Consider the following 17296-nt stretch of genomic DNA (forward strand, 5'->3'; position numbering starts at 1 on the left):
AATAAAGATCAGGGAAAAAAGAAGACAGATGAAGAACTGAATAAGGTCATAAAGATCTCCATGATATACACTTGCTTATATGCTCTCTTCCACCACACTGTCCCTAACACCATACAACATAGCCAAGGGTACACTTCTGAAGCTCTATGTATTTGGTGATCTTAGAGATACAATATATTCATTTGAAAAGCAACCTGGTAAACTTTGTTAAATAATAAAAAGTAGAAGAGGTCAGCTTTCAAAACACTATGTTTGTAAACTCAGTTGCTCTACAAGAGCAGCAACAGCAATGGCCAAAAAGGTTAGCAAATGGAAGGCCAGTGAGGTCTAAAAGCACCATTGCCCTGTATGACTTAAAAAATGTTCAAGGTTTTAATCTCACCTATTACTCTTTTCAGGAATAATGTCCTCAGGTATTTTCTGAGCTGTGCTGGACTCCTGGCTGGCTGAGAACTCCAGAAGATTTCTGGTCCGGTGGCTGGAACTCACAGTGGAATCAACTCCATTGGGATCTTTTTCGAATACACTGGAAAACGTAATAACCATAGCAAAACATATCACATATATAAAAGGTCTGCAAGACACTTTACTGTAAGGTGTGAAATACTCAGGTGGAAAAGTCTCTGGCTCCTGCCATGTTACATAGATAAGGTTCACATCATATCTAATGCAAAAACATGATATCTTGTGTCATTATATTACTGTCATTCAAAGCATCAATAGACAGAAAAGCAAGTCTGTTCTCTTTTTCACTTTTAATTGTTTGAAGGATTTTGATGCCCTGGTTTTCCCGTTCCCCCATAAGCTTCACCTGATGAAACTGAGATCAATCTGTTTGTAACCTAGACCTGTAGGCATAAGAAAATTACCTATATTCAAATCAAAGTAGCCCTGAACTTTAACCTTCATCAGCCTCAAAGCACAATTGACATAGTTTATATGAATACAATATGTAAGGAAAATATAGCTACCAAATTCTGTGCAGATGCAAGCCTGGAATACTATGCCAGACATCTAACAAAACTGTACACAAACTTACATATGTTCAGTTCTACTTGGATTTAGAAATACTGGCGGGGCTGAGAACCCCATCTACATAGCTGCAGCAACAGTTACCCTTTCGTTCTGGTCTGTCTTGCCCTGATTGAAGGATCTTCCCCTGGGGGCTGCTCAGCCAGCCAGCCAGCCATGCAGCATAGGAATGTCTGTGTGCTGCTCTCCATGCAAAGCAACATAGCAGCGTTTCACATGTGAGCTGGAAAAATGACCAGACAACTGCTATACAAGATCGACTGCATCCTAGTTCAGAAGGGTGATTTACAAGTGAGAAATCCTGAAAGCACAAAAGCAATACTTCAAGATATCCTCTCCAGAGGCTAGCTTTACTCTTCAGTAAACATGGCTGCTTCCTGAAACACGTATATTTATAAAATCAAGTCCTAACCTTCTTAGCTGACAACAGCACAGCATCACCAGCAGCAACACAGTGAAAACACGAAAATACAAGACCCCAGCATGCCAATAAGATCTTTGCTATGCATGTTGATCACTCATTACAGAGTACATTCTAATTCAAGCCCCACCTCTCCTGTGTAGCAGAGCATAAACTCTGCAGGGGAAGATCTCATTTTCCAATTTGTTACATGGCATCACTTTGTAACAGGCAACGAATACAAATGATAATAACAGAGGAAGGCAAGAACTAGCAAGGAGAGTAGATCAAATACTCAACAACGTAGCAGAAGGCACATAGCCATAATTGCCTAGCAATCCCCTCTCTTTTGCCAACACATTTGCGCTCCTGTTAGCCGTAGCCCAGGTCTACCCATGAGCAATTTTGTCCCATTCTGCAGAACTGTCGGAGCCAGGGCAATCCCAGATCCAGGCTGATGTTGCTTGGACTGCCTCTTCTCCTTCAGGTTTTGAAGCAGCAGCACAGAATCAGGGCAGCAGAAATGCTACAGGCTCTGTTTGCACTAGTGACAGTGGGCAGAAAAGTACAGACAGCTTCCTTACTGTATATGTACACTAGCATCCCAATGTCTCATTGCTTCTAATGCATAGCATGGAAAGCTGGATGGTTTATTCACAGCTTCATCCACCAGGCAACACCAAGCTATCCAATTTGGCAGAAATTATCTCCACTATCTACTGTATTTTTGGAGATCCTGTTTCCTCTCTTCCAATGAAACCGTCAGCACAGCTGGCAGCATCTCAAGTCCAGAACCAGAGCTCAAAACAAAGGCTGAGGCTTAAAGGAATGCCACATGTTCCTACTGGAAGTCACTCATCTGTGAACTGTCTCGTCTCTACCTAATTTGTAGCCACAACAGCTAAAAGTATTTGGAACTTTCTTTGTGAAACCAAGAATATCCATCAGAAAGTTGTAACTCTCCTGCAAACCTTCTCCACAGCCATCCAGTGTGTTGATGGACCTAACGGGTCTGGTGCTTTATCCTATCCTACTTCTCTCCTTTCCTGTTCAAAATGACACATCAAAGCAGAGAAACTTTACATGTAATTATTTAGTTAAAGCGGACAAAAACCTAATCAGTAGAATTTTAATAAATCTGCATTTTTCCTCATGGTTCTTCCTATTTGCCTCATTCCGCAAAGGCTATTATTGTTATTTCAGGTTCCAGCTTGGCAAGGTGACTACTCTGAAGTGAAGTGCCATATGCAACACGTTTCTGCTCCACCCTTAACTCTGAAATCCAAACTAAGTCCATCAAGGATAAAGATAAGCACTGCTCTGCAATCACAGCTGATTTTCAGTTTTGGTAATTTAGTTGTTTTAGCTGTACAGCCACTCAAAACCACACACAACTCATTTTATTACATCAGCTTTAATAGAGAGGAAATGTTTATTTTCACTCTTGTCATGCTTAAAACACCTTAATCTTTTAATAAAAAATAAAATTTCACTTTTGGCAGCAGCTAAATATGGGATGTTTCAACCTGAACAAAGATATCTTCAGCAGAAAAAGACAAAGAAGGAAGCAAACAGAGTATATTTTGCCATTCTTACAGCCATAAACCATGGCTCTCACTTCTGAGGACATGGGCACCAACTTGATGACAAAATATGGTATTTTTTATCGTATTTATTCCAATGCCCCTTCCTTTATCAGGAATGTTATTTTCAACAAAATGCTTTGTTTGAAACAGGACTAGCAGCAATTTCTGCCTTAAGCTACGTGGGCTACATTTGCCTCCCCTTTCCCATTCATTTTTTCAGGACCTTGAAGATGATCAAAAGCTTCCTTCTCAAACTCTCAAATACATTTTAAAAAAAAAAAATCCCCTTCCTTGCTCCTTTGGTTTGTGGCAATGACCCAAAACCAAAATAACTTTCATTTCCGATAAGGAAAAACTCCACAACTTGAAATACTGCCCTGCCTCCACCTTCTAGTTACTTGGGGAGTTTTGTTAGTTTTTCCCCATCTGAACAGAAGATGTTCTGTTCTATCATTTCTTCCCCTTCTTTTCTCCCACAAGGGATCACTTGTGGAGTTTGTCTGTAAACAGGGCTCCATCTTCAGGTAATAGATAGGAGAGGACAGGTAAGTAATGTTCTATATCCTCTGACTTGTCATTCTCAAAGACCTTTCCTTCCCAACTGGGTACAGAAGAGTATGACACAGGATATCAGAAATATTCCTCCTTTGACAACTCAAATTTACACAGGGGGAAAAGCATGACTTAGGACCAAGGAATCCCTTTAGCAGGTGGGATGAAGGACAGAACTCTCCTGCAGAGCTACATCTGGAAATGCCAGCCCACCTGAGGCATACTGGGCTTTACAAGTGCTAGGCAGAACAGCAACAATACAATCTGGAAAAGAAGGGGTCTACAGAGCAGATCCCAACACCATGACACTGAAGATGAAGTCAGTATTGAGCGTTTAAAAGCATTAGGTAGAATAGGCTAGAAACAGTGAAAAAGGAAAGTAGATGATCCCATTCAGAGGGAAAAAAAACTTCTGAAAAACAGTATTTTCAGCTAAGATATCAATAGTTGCTTAAAAATGTTTTAATATGACAGATGGTAAAAGCATGGAAAATGTTTTCATTCTGTTGGGCTACAAGATGAGAATTTGGAAAAGAAAGAGTACTTTGGCATATCTGTCCTGAGGAAGTACTACTATTTGCAGGAATTGAGTTACTGCCCCACATTAAAAGTCAAGAAAGATTGAAGCTGAGAAATGGCTTTACTGGACAAGACTATAAAAGTTGGAAGCTGGAACGTTTTCTGTTTGGTCACACTTACACACCTGGGTTCTACCAGGCCTTTGCAGCCTGCATTTGGACATCCCAGATACAGAGAGCATTAAAGGGTTTTCACACAGCCGCAAACACCCTGTCCAAGCTGGCTGAGCTATTGGCTTGTTTAAGATGCAATACCAGATCCAAAGGAAAAAAGAAAGAAACACTAAATACTTCATGCAGATGTTTGTTCAGAAGTGTAGATAAATTTGATTATAGGAGGGAAAGAAAAGCAACAATCCTGTCATGGTTTCTCCAGGCATTCAATGGCACCTGATATTTTAGCTGTATTTTTACTTCTTTGGTTTGAATGTCAGTTTGATAAATGCGAAAGCAAGGCTTGCCAGGAGCCCGAACTAAATTTCATTTGTACTTCTGGCTGAACAAACCCCCTGCACTTCAAGATTTGAATACCGACATTTAAGTCGTACGGTAACTTGTAGACAAAAGCCAATAGTGATATCATAACAAAGAGTTTTCTGGGGACAGAACCATCCCTGAATATGAACTGGGATGTTTCCAATGGGCTAAAGTTGACATTGCAAGGAGACACCAACCGAGGACCTTGTCCTCTTCCTAACTGATTCCAGACGAGGCTGCCACAGTGCCAAACACTCTCTGGAAAGTATTTCTTGTTTCTTATTCCTGATGAGGGCACCATCTGCCGACAGCAAGGCATTACCTTCTCCTGCCAGGCTGCTCCAGAGCTACCCTCTGCAAGTGCTGGGCTGGTGAGAGGAGCCCAGCCTCTTTCCTCTGCTGGGAAGAATGAGGAAAGCAACCCCAACTGGAGGGACGGTATCTGTTTTTCTTGTTTTGCTTTCTTTAAAAAGAAATTTGGTTTTAATAAAGCTGTTAGAAAAGAAAGGAAGAAAGCAAGTATCAACACCCAGAGCATTTATTTTTGCTTAGAAAATGACATAGAGTTATTTGGAAGTGGGCTGGCCTTTATTGCCAGGGCTGGGGCAGGCTACAGTGTTCATTCAGGGCAAAAACTTTATTTCATTCCCAGCCAGGCAGATGAACGTATGGAGAAAAGGGTAAGTTACTGGCGAGTGCACCTGGCATTCCGTGCAGGCTCTGCAACTGCACCAGCAGGACAAGGCAAGCGAGCACAGCCAGGCCAAGGCACAATTCTGCCAGGGTGAACATGTGGCTGTGATCAGTAAAGAAAGGAGGAAGGAATCACTTCCTGCTCCTGCAGTTGTAGTTTGTAAGGAAATCAAGGCTGTTCCATTTTATTCAAGCACCAGTCCATCAAGACAGGTTCTGAAAGGTCTGGAACCTGAACCCAAGTTCAAATTATTCAACCTCTCCTCCTCTCAATTTCTCTCTCTCTCTTAAAGGAGAAACTACAACACAAGGTCAGAGATGTGCTACAGTTTCCTAGCTTTGGGCCACGTCCAACACAAATGCACACTCAAATCAGCACTGAAATGGATTCTTTCAGTGTCACAAACATTAAAGTAAGTTTCCCATATTCGAAGTGTTAAGAGCCACAAATGTCTTCCAGAGCTTCTGTTGATTTTGCTAAAAAACTCAGAGGGCTCCGTATTTCCTTGGCAGCCAGGAGGAGCTGGCTAACATGGCACAATTGCAGGCCTCTTGCACTCATCTAATAGTTTTCTCTTCACATTTCACCAGTTCCCCTCTACTAGTGTGTAAGAAATTAATAGCCCTTTGATTACCATGATTTGTATGTATGTTTGTTAGCATACTTCAGGTACACACCACATTTAAGCCTATTAACCTTCTGAAGATAAATGGAAGGCTATTGAGGCTTGCAAAAAGCAGAGAAACAATCCTCCTTTATCCTTCACCAAGTGCAAGAAAGCCCAGGATTGGATGAACTGAGAGTAAGAAACACCCTGTTGTACAGCCCACAGTTTGTGGTTCTCTGTTCTCATAACATCTTTTAAAGATGCTTCAGCAGTTGGCGCAAGTTTAGACAACACTATCCAACCCGCAGCTGAAGGAAATCACGGGCCACAGGTACAATGTTCAATGCTTACAGTTCAGGTCCACTCCCAGATCAGGCACTAGGTCAGCTGGAAGGTGGCAAGGGCCAAGCAAGGTGCCTGGCTGGGGAGTTCCTCCTCCATTACACTGCAAGACATCGGTGGTTTCAACTAACCTGCCCAGCTTTGCACAGGAATGGTGTGAAGAAAGAGCACACATACAATCAGGAAAAACTGTTAAGGCAACAGGAAAAACAAAAAAAAACATTCTGTGTTTCAATTGCTAGTCATTGCCCTTCATTTTAGGCAGGTGCCAGACACATGGCTTTAGTCTGCTTAGAATGTATTACTCAAGTGGACGTTTGGGGTGTTTTCAAACATGCCACGATGCTACTCAACCTCACAGTTGAGCTCACCTCCTAGGACACCACAGTGGTGTGATCCAGACCATACTGAGACCTTGGCCCAGGACTGGCTGCTGTGGGTGGGATCTGAACTGGCAAACATGAGCACACAACATACAGCTCAAACATCTCTGCAAGAACACAACACTTGCTGCATGTGATACTATGGTAGCAAGATCAGCTCCTTTGCCCACACAGCAAAAGCTCCCTTTAAGGGAACTACAAAATTATTTCTCTAGCTTTCTGACATCCCACCACCGAAGTATTCCTAGGCTCCTGCTTCCCTGTGCTGGTTTTGGCTGGGATAGAGTTAATTTTCTTCACAGTATGGGGTTATGTTTTGGATTTGTGCTAAACACAGCATTGATAATACAAGGATGTTTTAGTTGTTGCTAAGTAGTGTTTACACAGAGTCAAGGACTTCTTCAGCTCCCCGTGCTCTGCTGGGTGCACAACAAGTTGGGAGGGGGCACAGCTGGGACAGCTGACCCCAACTGACCAAAGGGATATTCCATGCCAGATTACATCATGCTCAGTATATAGAGCTGGAGGAAGAGAAAGGAAGGGGGTATGTTCGGAGTGATGGCGTTTGTCTTCCCAAGTAACTGTTACGTGTGATGGAGCCCTGCTTTCCTGGGGATGGCTGAACACCTGCCGGCCCATGGGAAAAGGTGAATGAATTCCTTGTTTTGCTTTGCTTGCGTTCACGGCTTTTGCTTTACCTATTAAACTCTCTATCTCAATCTGCGAGTTTTCTCACTTTTACTCCTCTGATTCTCTCCCCCATCCCACTGGTGGGGAGTGAGCGAGCAGTTGGGTGATGCTTAGTTCCTGGCTGGGGTTAAACCACAACACTGCCTTAAGACAGGTCTGTTTCTTTAATCAAGGAGTCCTGCATTAAGGCTCAAACAATAGCAAACTTGTACGAAACACTGCCGAATGCACCAAAACTCAGAATAATCCTTCTCTCCCACATACCAACTCAAGATTTCTCAGCTCACGCAAGGCCTCTAGACCATACTGACGCCAATACAGGTGTGCTTAATGGATGGTGCTTTCAGCAGCCCAAACCACACATGCTCCAAAAGCTCAGCAGGCTACATTAGTACTGACTAGAAGCCTGCAGACTAGGTCAGATACTAATCTTGGTGCTGGTGAGAGACTTGTGTTTTGCTTACTTCATGTTTACAAGCAGCAGATCATGGCAGCACACAGCTGAACAACCCTTGGGTTATTTACTCATTTTTAGTAAAGGATGATTAATCTTACCACTTCTGGGTTTCTTTCCTAATGTTTGTGCTACGAATCTAAGAAATGGGACACACCCTAAGTCTTTGAATAGTCAAAAATCACTGCTTCTCCAATTGTTGCAGTCTACGACAACACCAGAAAAATCCTGCTTCTCAGCTACCCACGCTGGTGTCTTTATTTGCAGATTGCTCAGTAGATCTAAATTTTTAATAGATTACTTAGTTTCCAGGATAGTCCTGGAAAGTAGAGGAAACACCATCAGGACACTCTGGAGAGGAGCTGCAGTGAAGTCTCTACAAAAGGCCAGCAATTCTAGCACAGCTGCTGTAGGTCAACAGGACACAGGAGGTTTTCAAGCACCAGTTTTACTCAGCTCCATCAATCACCACCTCAGTCATCCTCCACCACAAATACAGCTTAAGAATTTTTGGTTACATCACCAAGTCTGTTTTCCAGTTTGAAAGGGGTTCCAGCCATACAGAGATGGCCAACTTGTAAGAAAAAAAACCCCAAAATTAATAAAAACAAATCACACCACCTTCTCAAACACCCTGTTCCAATTCTTTGCAGATCTGCCTTTCCTCTCTCCAACTTCATATTTTTCTTTGTTTTCTGTCCACTAAATATGTGAAATGGTAGTTAGGACACATTCTGTCTGGCTGACATCTTTATAAACGCTCCAAGACTGTTGTTAGATGATTACCACCATGTAAGCTTGAGCAGATTGATTAGGGGAAAAAAAATAACTACTTGGACATTTTTCATGGCCAAGAAAATAATGATAGGGCCACTAGCAAGTGCCTCGCTTACCTGCTTTGCTGCTACTGCCCCAAGAAGAAAAGATGCAGAAACATTTATCTTTTGCATCTTCTGTGATCCTTCTCCTTTCCCTACTTTTCATACATTAGTTGGGTTAGTTTCCTGCACATATTTTACTATCACATGTAGGACTTAATGAAAAAAACCAAACACACAAGACAATTTATATTCACGTGGGAACAGGGAAGAGAAACATAAGAAAAAGAGTCCCAAAATAAATACAGGTATTGTTCAGACTAGAGTGTGTGCTTGGTTTCCATTTGTTTCAACATTGTTTGTGCTTAAGACATTTGTAGATCTGGTTAGTACCCAGGCACAGTAACACAAATATGGAAATTAATAAAGGAAAAAAAAGTATCCAGGAACTGTAACACTCTCAAAATCTTCAGATTTCATGTTGTAGGTGATTAAAAAAACCAAAGCTAATTAGATATTTCTTAATGCCAGAAGTCAGCAGTCTTTCAGGGGTGCCATGCCAGCTGAGAATGCAGCCACGCTGACCGAGACACTGGCTCTTACAGAAGGTAAATGCTAAGGCAGGAGACACTGCCTCCCACAGATACCTGCCTCCAGACGTCGTGGTTCCAGCTCCCAACCCTGCCACATGCCAAGGTTTGTATGCTCACTGCCTTTTGTGCAAACACGGTGGGTTGCCAATTCCTGTCTTTCACCTCATGGTATGTAAGACCGGGGGCAACGGGGTGACCTCTTCAAGGAATTAAATCAAAATGTACCCTCTTCCCTTCATACACCTCACCAATCATTCTTAAATAATAATAAAATGAAATTTTTATAGATGTTAAATCCAAATACAAATCATTCACAAAGATTAGAGAATAGTTCATTGACACACAGATGGAAAATTCCTGGACACCTTTCTTCTAATATAAAGCAAAGAGAAGAAATAGAAACTTATACTACTAGAATTTCTGCTAAATCACTTCTGCTTTTAATAACTGAAAGTCTCAGTTTTCTATACAAATATCAACAAACCCAAAAGAGTTTAGTAACATAGTACAATATAAGGCAGAGTTACCATTAACTCAATACAAGCCACTTTCATGACCAGAAAGCATTCAATTCACATTTCTATTCAATTTATATTTAATTCAACTTATATTTTTTATCAGAGATAACATGGTGCCATTTCCAAGACTTGAAGGATATTCTGAAAAGCTTGTTGGCAATTAAACAGACTGGACTAGACTCTCCTCTGAATATTTTGGAACAGATTTCTTGAGTCAATACTCCACCTTCCCTACCAGACTTTCAGCCTCACTCCCATATTTCCATGTTCAATGTTACAGATTACCCATACACAGAGTATATTTGTCAGCATGAAAAAATGTGTCAGTAGAATAATTTTATCTGCTAAACTTGTTTGCCAAGGGCTGCCACATCCTGGGCTGCTTCTCAAAATATTAAACCAGCAGAACAGCACAGCCTCAGAGCCCTCCATGAAACATCACAAAACATCCCCCCACCTACATACGCAGTCAACAAGACTTAAGACCAGTAAAGAAAATTATGTGTGAACCAGTGCTAGTACAACACATGTCCACTAACACAGAAGAAAACAAAACTAACTACGCAGCCAACCATCCAGATGGTTTTATGTGGGATTCCGAGCGCCCAAACACTGCACTGCACCTCTACTGACTTGCTACAGGCCAGGGAGGGTTTGCAGGACTGCTTGTCGTTCAGATTCACAGCCCCGTCCCCGAGCAACCCCACCACTCCCCTGCCTTCTCTCACTTGATGGAAATAGGCAGTTAAAGAGGTAACCTATATATCTGTTCTTTTGTTTTACCTCTACCCTTCAAGGAATCCCATCACTTCTGGTTAAGAAAGTGAGAAGCATCTTACAATAATGCCAGCTAATAGAATTTCAAAGTCTGTTACATAATTTCAAAGTCTGCTATGGAATGTAGGGGGTGAAATTCTCACATTTTTGCTTTTTTTGGATATCACCCTCTCCTTGCAATGGTTCATTGGTTTTAAATAATAAAATATTCACTGCTAATATGCTTGAATCAAAACATCCTGTGCTTGAATGCTGTCATAGCTCCATACAGGTATGCAAATGAAATTATTTCCTACATAGAAGAAATGGCAACACTGTCACAAAGTTCCAAATCAGATTTATCTCCAGTTGACTGCTGTATGGAAATTAAGTATTCCACAGATAGTGAGCTTGGGGGGAAAAAAAAATACTTTTGTGAACTGTAAGCTAGCACAGATATTTTAACAACAACAACAAAAAAATCCTTATTTCTGTAAGAAGTTGTTGGGACTGAAAAACACCACGTGCATTGGAAACTTCTGTTGTTAAAGACTAAGCAGAACAGCAATCATGACTATCATGTTGGTGGAGCTACAACTCAGTGACACCTCTATAAAAGGAAGAAAATGTGTATGGGAGGAGTGAAATCTTAAGTAATGGTTTCATATCCTACATTCTGGGCCTTCCAAAGGGTATTGCACAATGAACATTCACACCACCTTGACAGTCTAGTTTTTAATTGCAGTCCAAGCATTTATTCTGCTAGGGAGAAAAAAAAAGCAGAAAGATAAGAGTGATTCTTTGCAAATTTGCAGTCACATTTCTCCTCACTGCCTAAATCCAGCACTGACGCAGACCACCTAGTTCAGGCACAACGATTACACTGGCATGCTCAGCCAGACATCCAAGAATTTATTTTTGCTTTATCTACTATATTAAACATCAAACAGGCCAAGAAATTAACCCTGTCACATTTCTATAGTTACTGATTGTTGCAAAGATATGAACACAAACTGACCTTTCAGTCTACTTTGACAGCAGTTTCTTGCCATCAAGCTCAACGCCTTACTCATTCTTGGGGGTAGAGAAGCTGACACAGGAACTCTAGAGCACTGTGGTAGAAGACTCCCACTCATCTTCTGAATGTTTCCAAGCCTCTCAACACTAACAAGAGCTTCATGCATGCCAACTCCTCACTGTAATGTGGAGGGAACTAAAATTTCTTCCAGCTTCAAAAAGATTACTGGTCCTATTACTTCTCACCAAGTAAGAACGGTATCCCTTGAGTGAGTGGTAATGTTTGCAAATGCAGATGGGCTGTACAAATCGATCTCTTAGTATCTGGAAACTGATTTTTCTGCCCAATAGTCAAAGATCCCAATACACACCCTAAATTCACTAAGAAATGGTCTACCTTAAAATCATCCATACTGAAGTAAAATTATCAGATGTATTTCACTGCCTGAGACGAACAGAAGTTGCAATAAGTGCGAATACTTCTAAAAGTGATTTCAGCAAATTTTCTAATATGATTAAAAATACAAACACCAACATTGTAAAAGTTTATCATAGTCAGAAACTCATCCAATTCCTTTAGTTCATCTGGGGTTTTGAGGACAAATGGAGACACTGCTGACTGGGAATCTACTGAAATATCCTCCCCTTTTGAAAAAGTTAACAGCTTCATATAAAAGGTCCTTATGTTCCAAAGCCAGGTTAAATAGACAGATATGTGTAAGAAGTATCCCTTTTTAGTCTCCTCTCTTCCACAGATTTCTTTATAAAGTGTCTGGGAAGTAATGCAGCATTTCCTTCCTGCTCTCTGGTTCCTACGTTGATACAGTTCAAACAAGAGAGGTTTCTGATTACCAGTTCAACTAATTAAGGAGAGGGAACCACCTCTTCACCAGATCTAGAAGTAATATAGGACTTACACTGTAATGAGGAAGATTGTGGCTAGATACATCTAATGGTCAGGATTGCAAAGCACAGGAATGAACAGTGGGATTTCCTGCACTGGGTACTAGAAGCAGCTTAAACTCTTAGCTATTGAGATTAGCACAGGTATAAACAAGCAGGTGAGCTCTCAAAGCCTGTGACTTTTTTCCTAAAAGGATTCTAAACACAGGTCTTTAATCTCTTCAGGTATAAATGGAGCAGACAAACTGCTGTATGCTGCGCTGATGAACAAAATGCCAAGCCAAGATAAATTAGAAGTACAAGATCCATCTCTTGTTGCCAGAAGGATTCTGAAAGAGGAACCATTATACATATAAGTCTTCCCCTACGCAGGAGAAGAGTAAAGGACAGAAGTCAGATTTCAAGCACAAGGCTTCAAAACACAACTCAGCCTGTATTAAGGATTCAAACAAAAATTGCAGGACAGCAAACTCACTATGCAAAAAAGAATTTTAGGCAGCTTACCTCAGTGGACCATAATTCAACATTATGAAAGCCAGTATCACCATCACACACAAGGTCCTTCTCTTTGGAGATGATACTTTGAGCTTCTGGTTCTAGACAGGAAAAAAACAAAGACGACATGCAATAAAAAAGGGGCACAGACATGCAAAGGTATGTCAGGACCTAAATAAACGAAATTATGCTTGCTTTTTAGATTTATACGTGCCTAATTATGTAAGAATACATCCCAGGACTACTTCAAAATAAAACTCTTCTGTCTGTACATTATATTCAGCTTCTATCCACTCTATCTTCTCAGTGAAATCTTCAGAAGCACCATGAACAAGGAATTAAAAGTCAACTAGATAAAGCAACAGCTGTCCTGACCTGGAGTTAGTGAAAGTCCTGGTCGGAGTGGGACACTGGGCTAGAAACTCCCAAAAGTCTTCCAGTCAACACTTCCATGTTTTTGTTCAAGTGCCTTCCAACTGAGCAACTGTCTTTATATAGAGTCAGATCTTCACCACGATCTCTTACCTCTAATACCACTTCATCCAGCTGCCTCTTCAGTGTGCTGTTTTCTTTCTTGAGTTTCTCATTTTCCAGTAAGGCTGCCTCTAGCCTCGCTTCCAGTCCCAACATGTATTCTTTCTTTTTCTTCCGTGACTGAAAGGCTGACTCCCGGTTTTTGATCATGCGCTGCTGCCTTCTCAAGACATTGACCTGGACAGACAATATGGAGGCCTGTTATTGATCTGCAAGTTAAAAGTGCATTTATTTAATGCATATTTGCTGTTCCTCTACTTTGTCAAAAGTCTGCACAGATAGTTTCCTGCACTCTGCTTCAAATGAGTTGAAATGATGAGTACAGAGGCAGCTAGGAATCATGATACACCCCCAAGAGTTACAGCTCATGAATAATGAAAAAACAGGTCCTGCACTGCCTCTGTTTTCTCCTGCATTCTCAGCCTTCTATGTGTAGGAGACACCAAATGTATGCTTGAGCAGCAGCTTGATTTGATCAATCACATCACAAAGATAAAAAAATACATATCTAGAGGTCTGCAAGGTAGCAAGAATGTCTTTCACCTTCTCTTTACCATGTTTTATAAGCTAGAATCAGTCAGCTGTTTTCTTAACTGGTATGTCCTACAGTTCTTTAGTGCATTCTGTATGGAAGCCATTTCCACACTGATTACACCTGTTTCTGTAGCTTTTCCAGCTCTGATATATGGTTTTTGAGATTCTGAATACTGTTGTTGACCTCACATTGCACATTCAGAAAGACAGGGAACCACTGGAGAGAGCCCAGCAGAGAGCTACCAAGATGATCAGGGGACCGGAGCATCTCTCTTATGAGGAACAGCTGAGAGACCTGGGTTTGTTCAGCCTGGAGAAGAGAAGACTGAAAGGGAATCTTCTCAGTGCTTATAAATATCTGAAGGATGGGTGTCAAGAGGATGGGGCCAGACTCTTTTCAGTAGTGCCCAACAGGACAGGGGGCAATGGGCACAAGCTGGAACACAGGAAGTTCCACCTGAATATGAGAAAAAACTTCTTTCCTGTGCGGGTGACGGAGCAGTGGCACAGGCTGCCCAGGGAGGCTGTGGAGTCTCCTTCCCTGGAGACATTCAAAACCCGCCTGGATGCGTTCCTGTGATCCCTGTTCTAGGTGTACCTGCTCAAGCAGGGGGGTTGGACAAGATGATCTCCAGAGGTCCCTTCCAACCCCTACCATTCTGTGATTCTGTGATCCTAGCTCTCCCTCAGCCAGGGACTAGATTCTCACTGACCTGGGAACCATGCTTCTACTTACTCCTGTCACTTCAAGCACTGCTTTACAGTGCAAAAGAGTGACATACGTGGGCTACACTGCAGTGGAAAAGCTATACTCCTCCACCAGAAGAGACAGAATAAGTTTGTCTTTGGTCCGCATCTATTGATAGTAGTGACGTTGTGAGGAAAGAAGTGTGATTGGATTGTCTTCCCTCCACTTCACATGAAGAGCCAAACCTAAATGGATTTTGCCTAAAGTGAATTTAACAAACAGAAAGGGGACAGGGGGAAATATTGTCCTCAGCTAAGATGACTTAGTTGACTAAACAAGTGTCTGTGCTATTTGAGATGTCCTTTTGTGTCTAATATATGCTCCTGGGTCTGACCAATATTATATGGGATATACAAGACACCTGTGTTTATCAGAAGCCTGAGCTGGAAGCTGAGAGGAATACCCTAGAGCATCACAGATGGCAAATGTCTTTATTTAGGTAATCAAATCCCACCAACATTGTCCTAGTATGCATTGTTCAAAACACCAGTACAATAGCAAATGTGAGTGACTTCTCTCCTCATGTATAATGTGGTTCAATATATGTGGTCTCTCCACCCTTAGAAATACATAAAATTTAGCTGGACAAGACCCTGAGTAACCTCCTGATGCCCCTTCCAGCCTAAGTTATTCTGTGATACTGTGATTCTTCCAGAGATGGGAAGGGGATAGAGAGGAGGAGGGTGTTGAAAAGGGGAGGATCTTTATCTTGGGGAAACGCTCACATGCTATCTGCCAGACTATCTGATGTTCGGATACTAAACTCTGAGAGCTAATCCTGGATCTGTCTTTACTTCAAATTAATATCAGGTAGAAATTAGTGATGCAAATCAACTTTTCTGCCTGACATAATCTGTGATTCTGTCATTCTATGTGTATCAAGCACTTACATGGCAGTTTAAATGCAGTCTCTGGGTGCATCTATACTAGCATTTTAATTCAGATGAGGAGCGTGGCTTTGATGCACATTTTCTGGTTCTCCCACTTAAGATGCTCTCGTTCACATCATGGAACAGTCTCTGATAGAGTGTACAAACTGGATTCCTTCTGGATGAAGCTAAACAAGCAAGTATACTCCAGGAGGGTACATAATCCACTCCAACCACTATTAGACATTCAGTCTGCAAGATCAGACTGGAACAGTTCAAAGTAACCCCTCCCCATCCTCCAACAGCCTTCATGACTCTGATTTTCTCCCCAAGCAAGAACAGTCTATCATCTTTTACCACTTACTTATTTTGTGGTTTGCACTGAGTAGGACAACCTAGACTGAAAGCATCTTGCTGCTGACAAGGATAATGATGATCGATACTGCAGAGCTATACAAAACTACTTGAAATTTTAAGTTTAAACACTACTTTGTTTATTTCCTTTACCTCACAGATTAGCAACAGCAGCTCTGTTTTTATTAAAAACAGAAGACTTCCATCACTTTAATAAACTACAACAGGATGTGCCTTAATGATGTTTACGTTGAAAGAAAACTGAATGCTGTATCTTACACAGACCCCCAGTATGTCCTCCAGTAGCTACCAACACTCACACTGGAATAACCTGGATCTATTCAAGCATGAAAGCTAAAGAAAAAGGATAAGATACTACAAGAATCAGTCCAGGGAAAAAAATAAGTCACAGAATAGTAACATTAACTATCTCCAATAGCATGCTTCACAGTCTGGCTGCTTAAGGAACCTGAACCATAGTTTTCTCCCTGTATACACATGCACACAGACATGTTGCTCTAGGGCTTCAGTGTCTACAAGAAAAATTGGCTACAGGTTGTTTGAAGAAGTCATTCTTCTTCATGATACTGCAGTCTGGTGACAAAGACTAAGAAAACACGTTACAGGGCATTAACATTTTGGGCTGTCTCCATGTTAATGTAATTGCTTTCTGTAAAGATCATTTATTATATGTCCAGTCTGCTGCCACCAACAAGTCTGTGAAAGTGAAGCTGTTTGTTCTAACTCCAGTTTCTCTCTTTAACAGAGAGTGGAGAAGGAAAAAACTTTAACATATTTTCATTAACATTAATCTTTGTCTTGAATTTTTTTTAAGTACCACAATACATAAAACTTCTGCAGACATATAAAAACTATGGGGGGGGGGAAAAACCAACAAAGATTCAGGCTAGCCAAGGACTGCAGTGTATAGAACACACTAGTTTGGGCCAGGATCACTACAACTGTCCAAAGATTAAATAATAAGGAATGAGTTCATGCAGCAGCTTTGGCTTGGGTTGTGCGACATTCCAAACAAGTAGTTACATTCCTCTTTTTAAGAGAGGTTTTGCATCATGAAGTCAAAGACCACCAAATTTTTGACTTCCATTCTTGTTTGCAGACCTGCTCAGGATTATTCACTACTGGATAGCTTTTGACTAAGTATCTGGAACCTCTGGCAAATCTACCTGCTTCCCTGGACAAAACATGGAGTTAAAGCACCAGTACAGTGTTTTTACACTAAGGTACATCTATCGCTGTTTCAGACACTACCAGCTATGTTTCAGATGGTATTTACCTAGACTGCCCTGCTTTACTCAGTATTCTCCAAACACTGTCAGGAACAGCAGCTCTCCCCAGTCC

The 17296-nt window shown here is 41.3% G+C and overlaps 1 protein-coding gene across 2 annotated transcripts in view; it reads right to left on the minus strand.

Moving 5' to 3' along the window:
- The window catches only part of ATF6 (activating transcription factor 6), an 84240-nt gene that overhangs the window by 56837 nt on the left and 10107 nt on the right, over window positions 1-17296 (minus strand). For both annotated transcript variants that reach the window (XM_064454721.1, XM_064454720.1), the window contains exons 8-10: window positions 13421-13606; window positions 12905-12996; window positions 383-526 (exon numbers count right to left, since the gene is read on the minus strand). In XM_064454721.1, the coding sequence (XP_064310791.1) occupies window positions 383-526; window positions 12905-12996; window positions 13421-13606 (422 nt within the window). The remainder of the gene's footprint in view (window positions 1-382; window positions 527-12904; window positions 12997-13420; window positions 13607-17296) is intronic.

The sequence above is a fragment of the Phalacrocorax carbo genome, chromosome 6, assembly GCF_963921805.1.
Source record: "Phalacrocorax carbo chromosome 6, bPhaCar2.1, whole genome shotgun sequence".
In the NCBI taxonomy this organism is placed as follows: domain Eukaryota; kingdom Metazoa; phylum Chordata; class Aves; order Suliformes; family Phalacrocoracidae; genus Phalacrocorax; species Phalacrocorax carbo.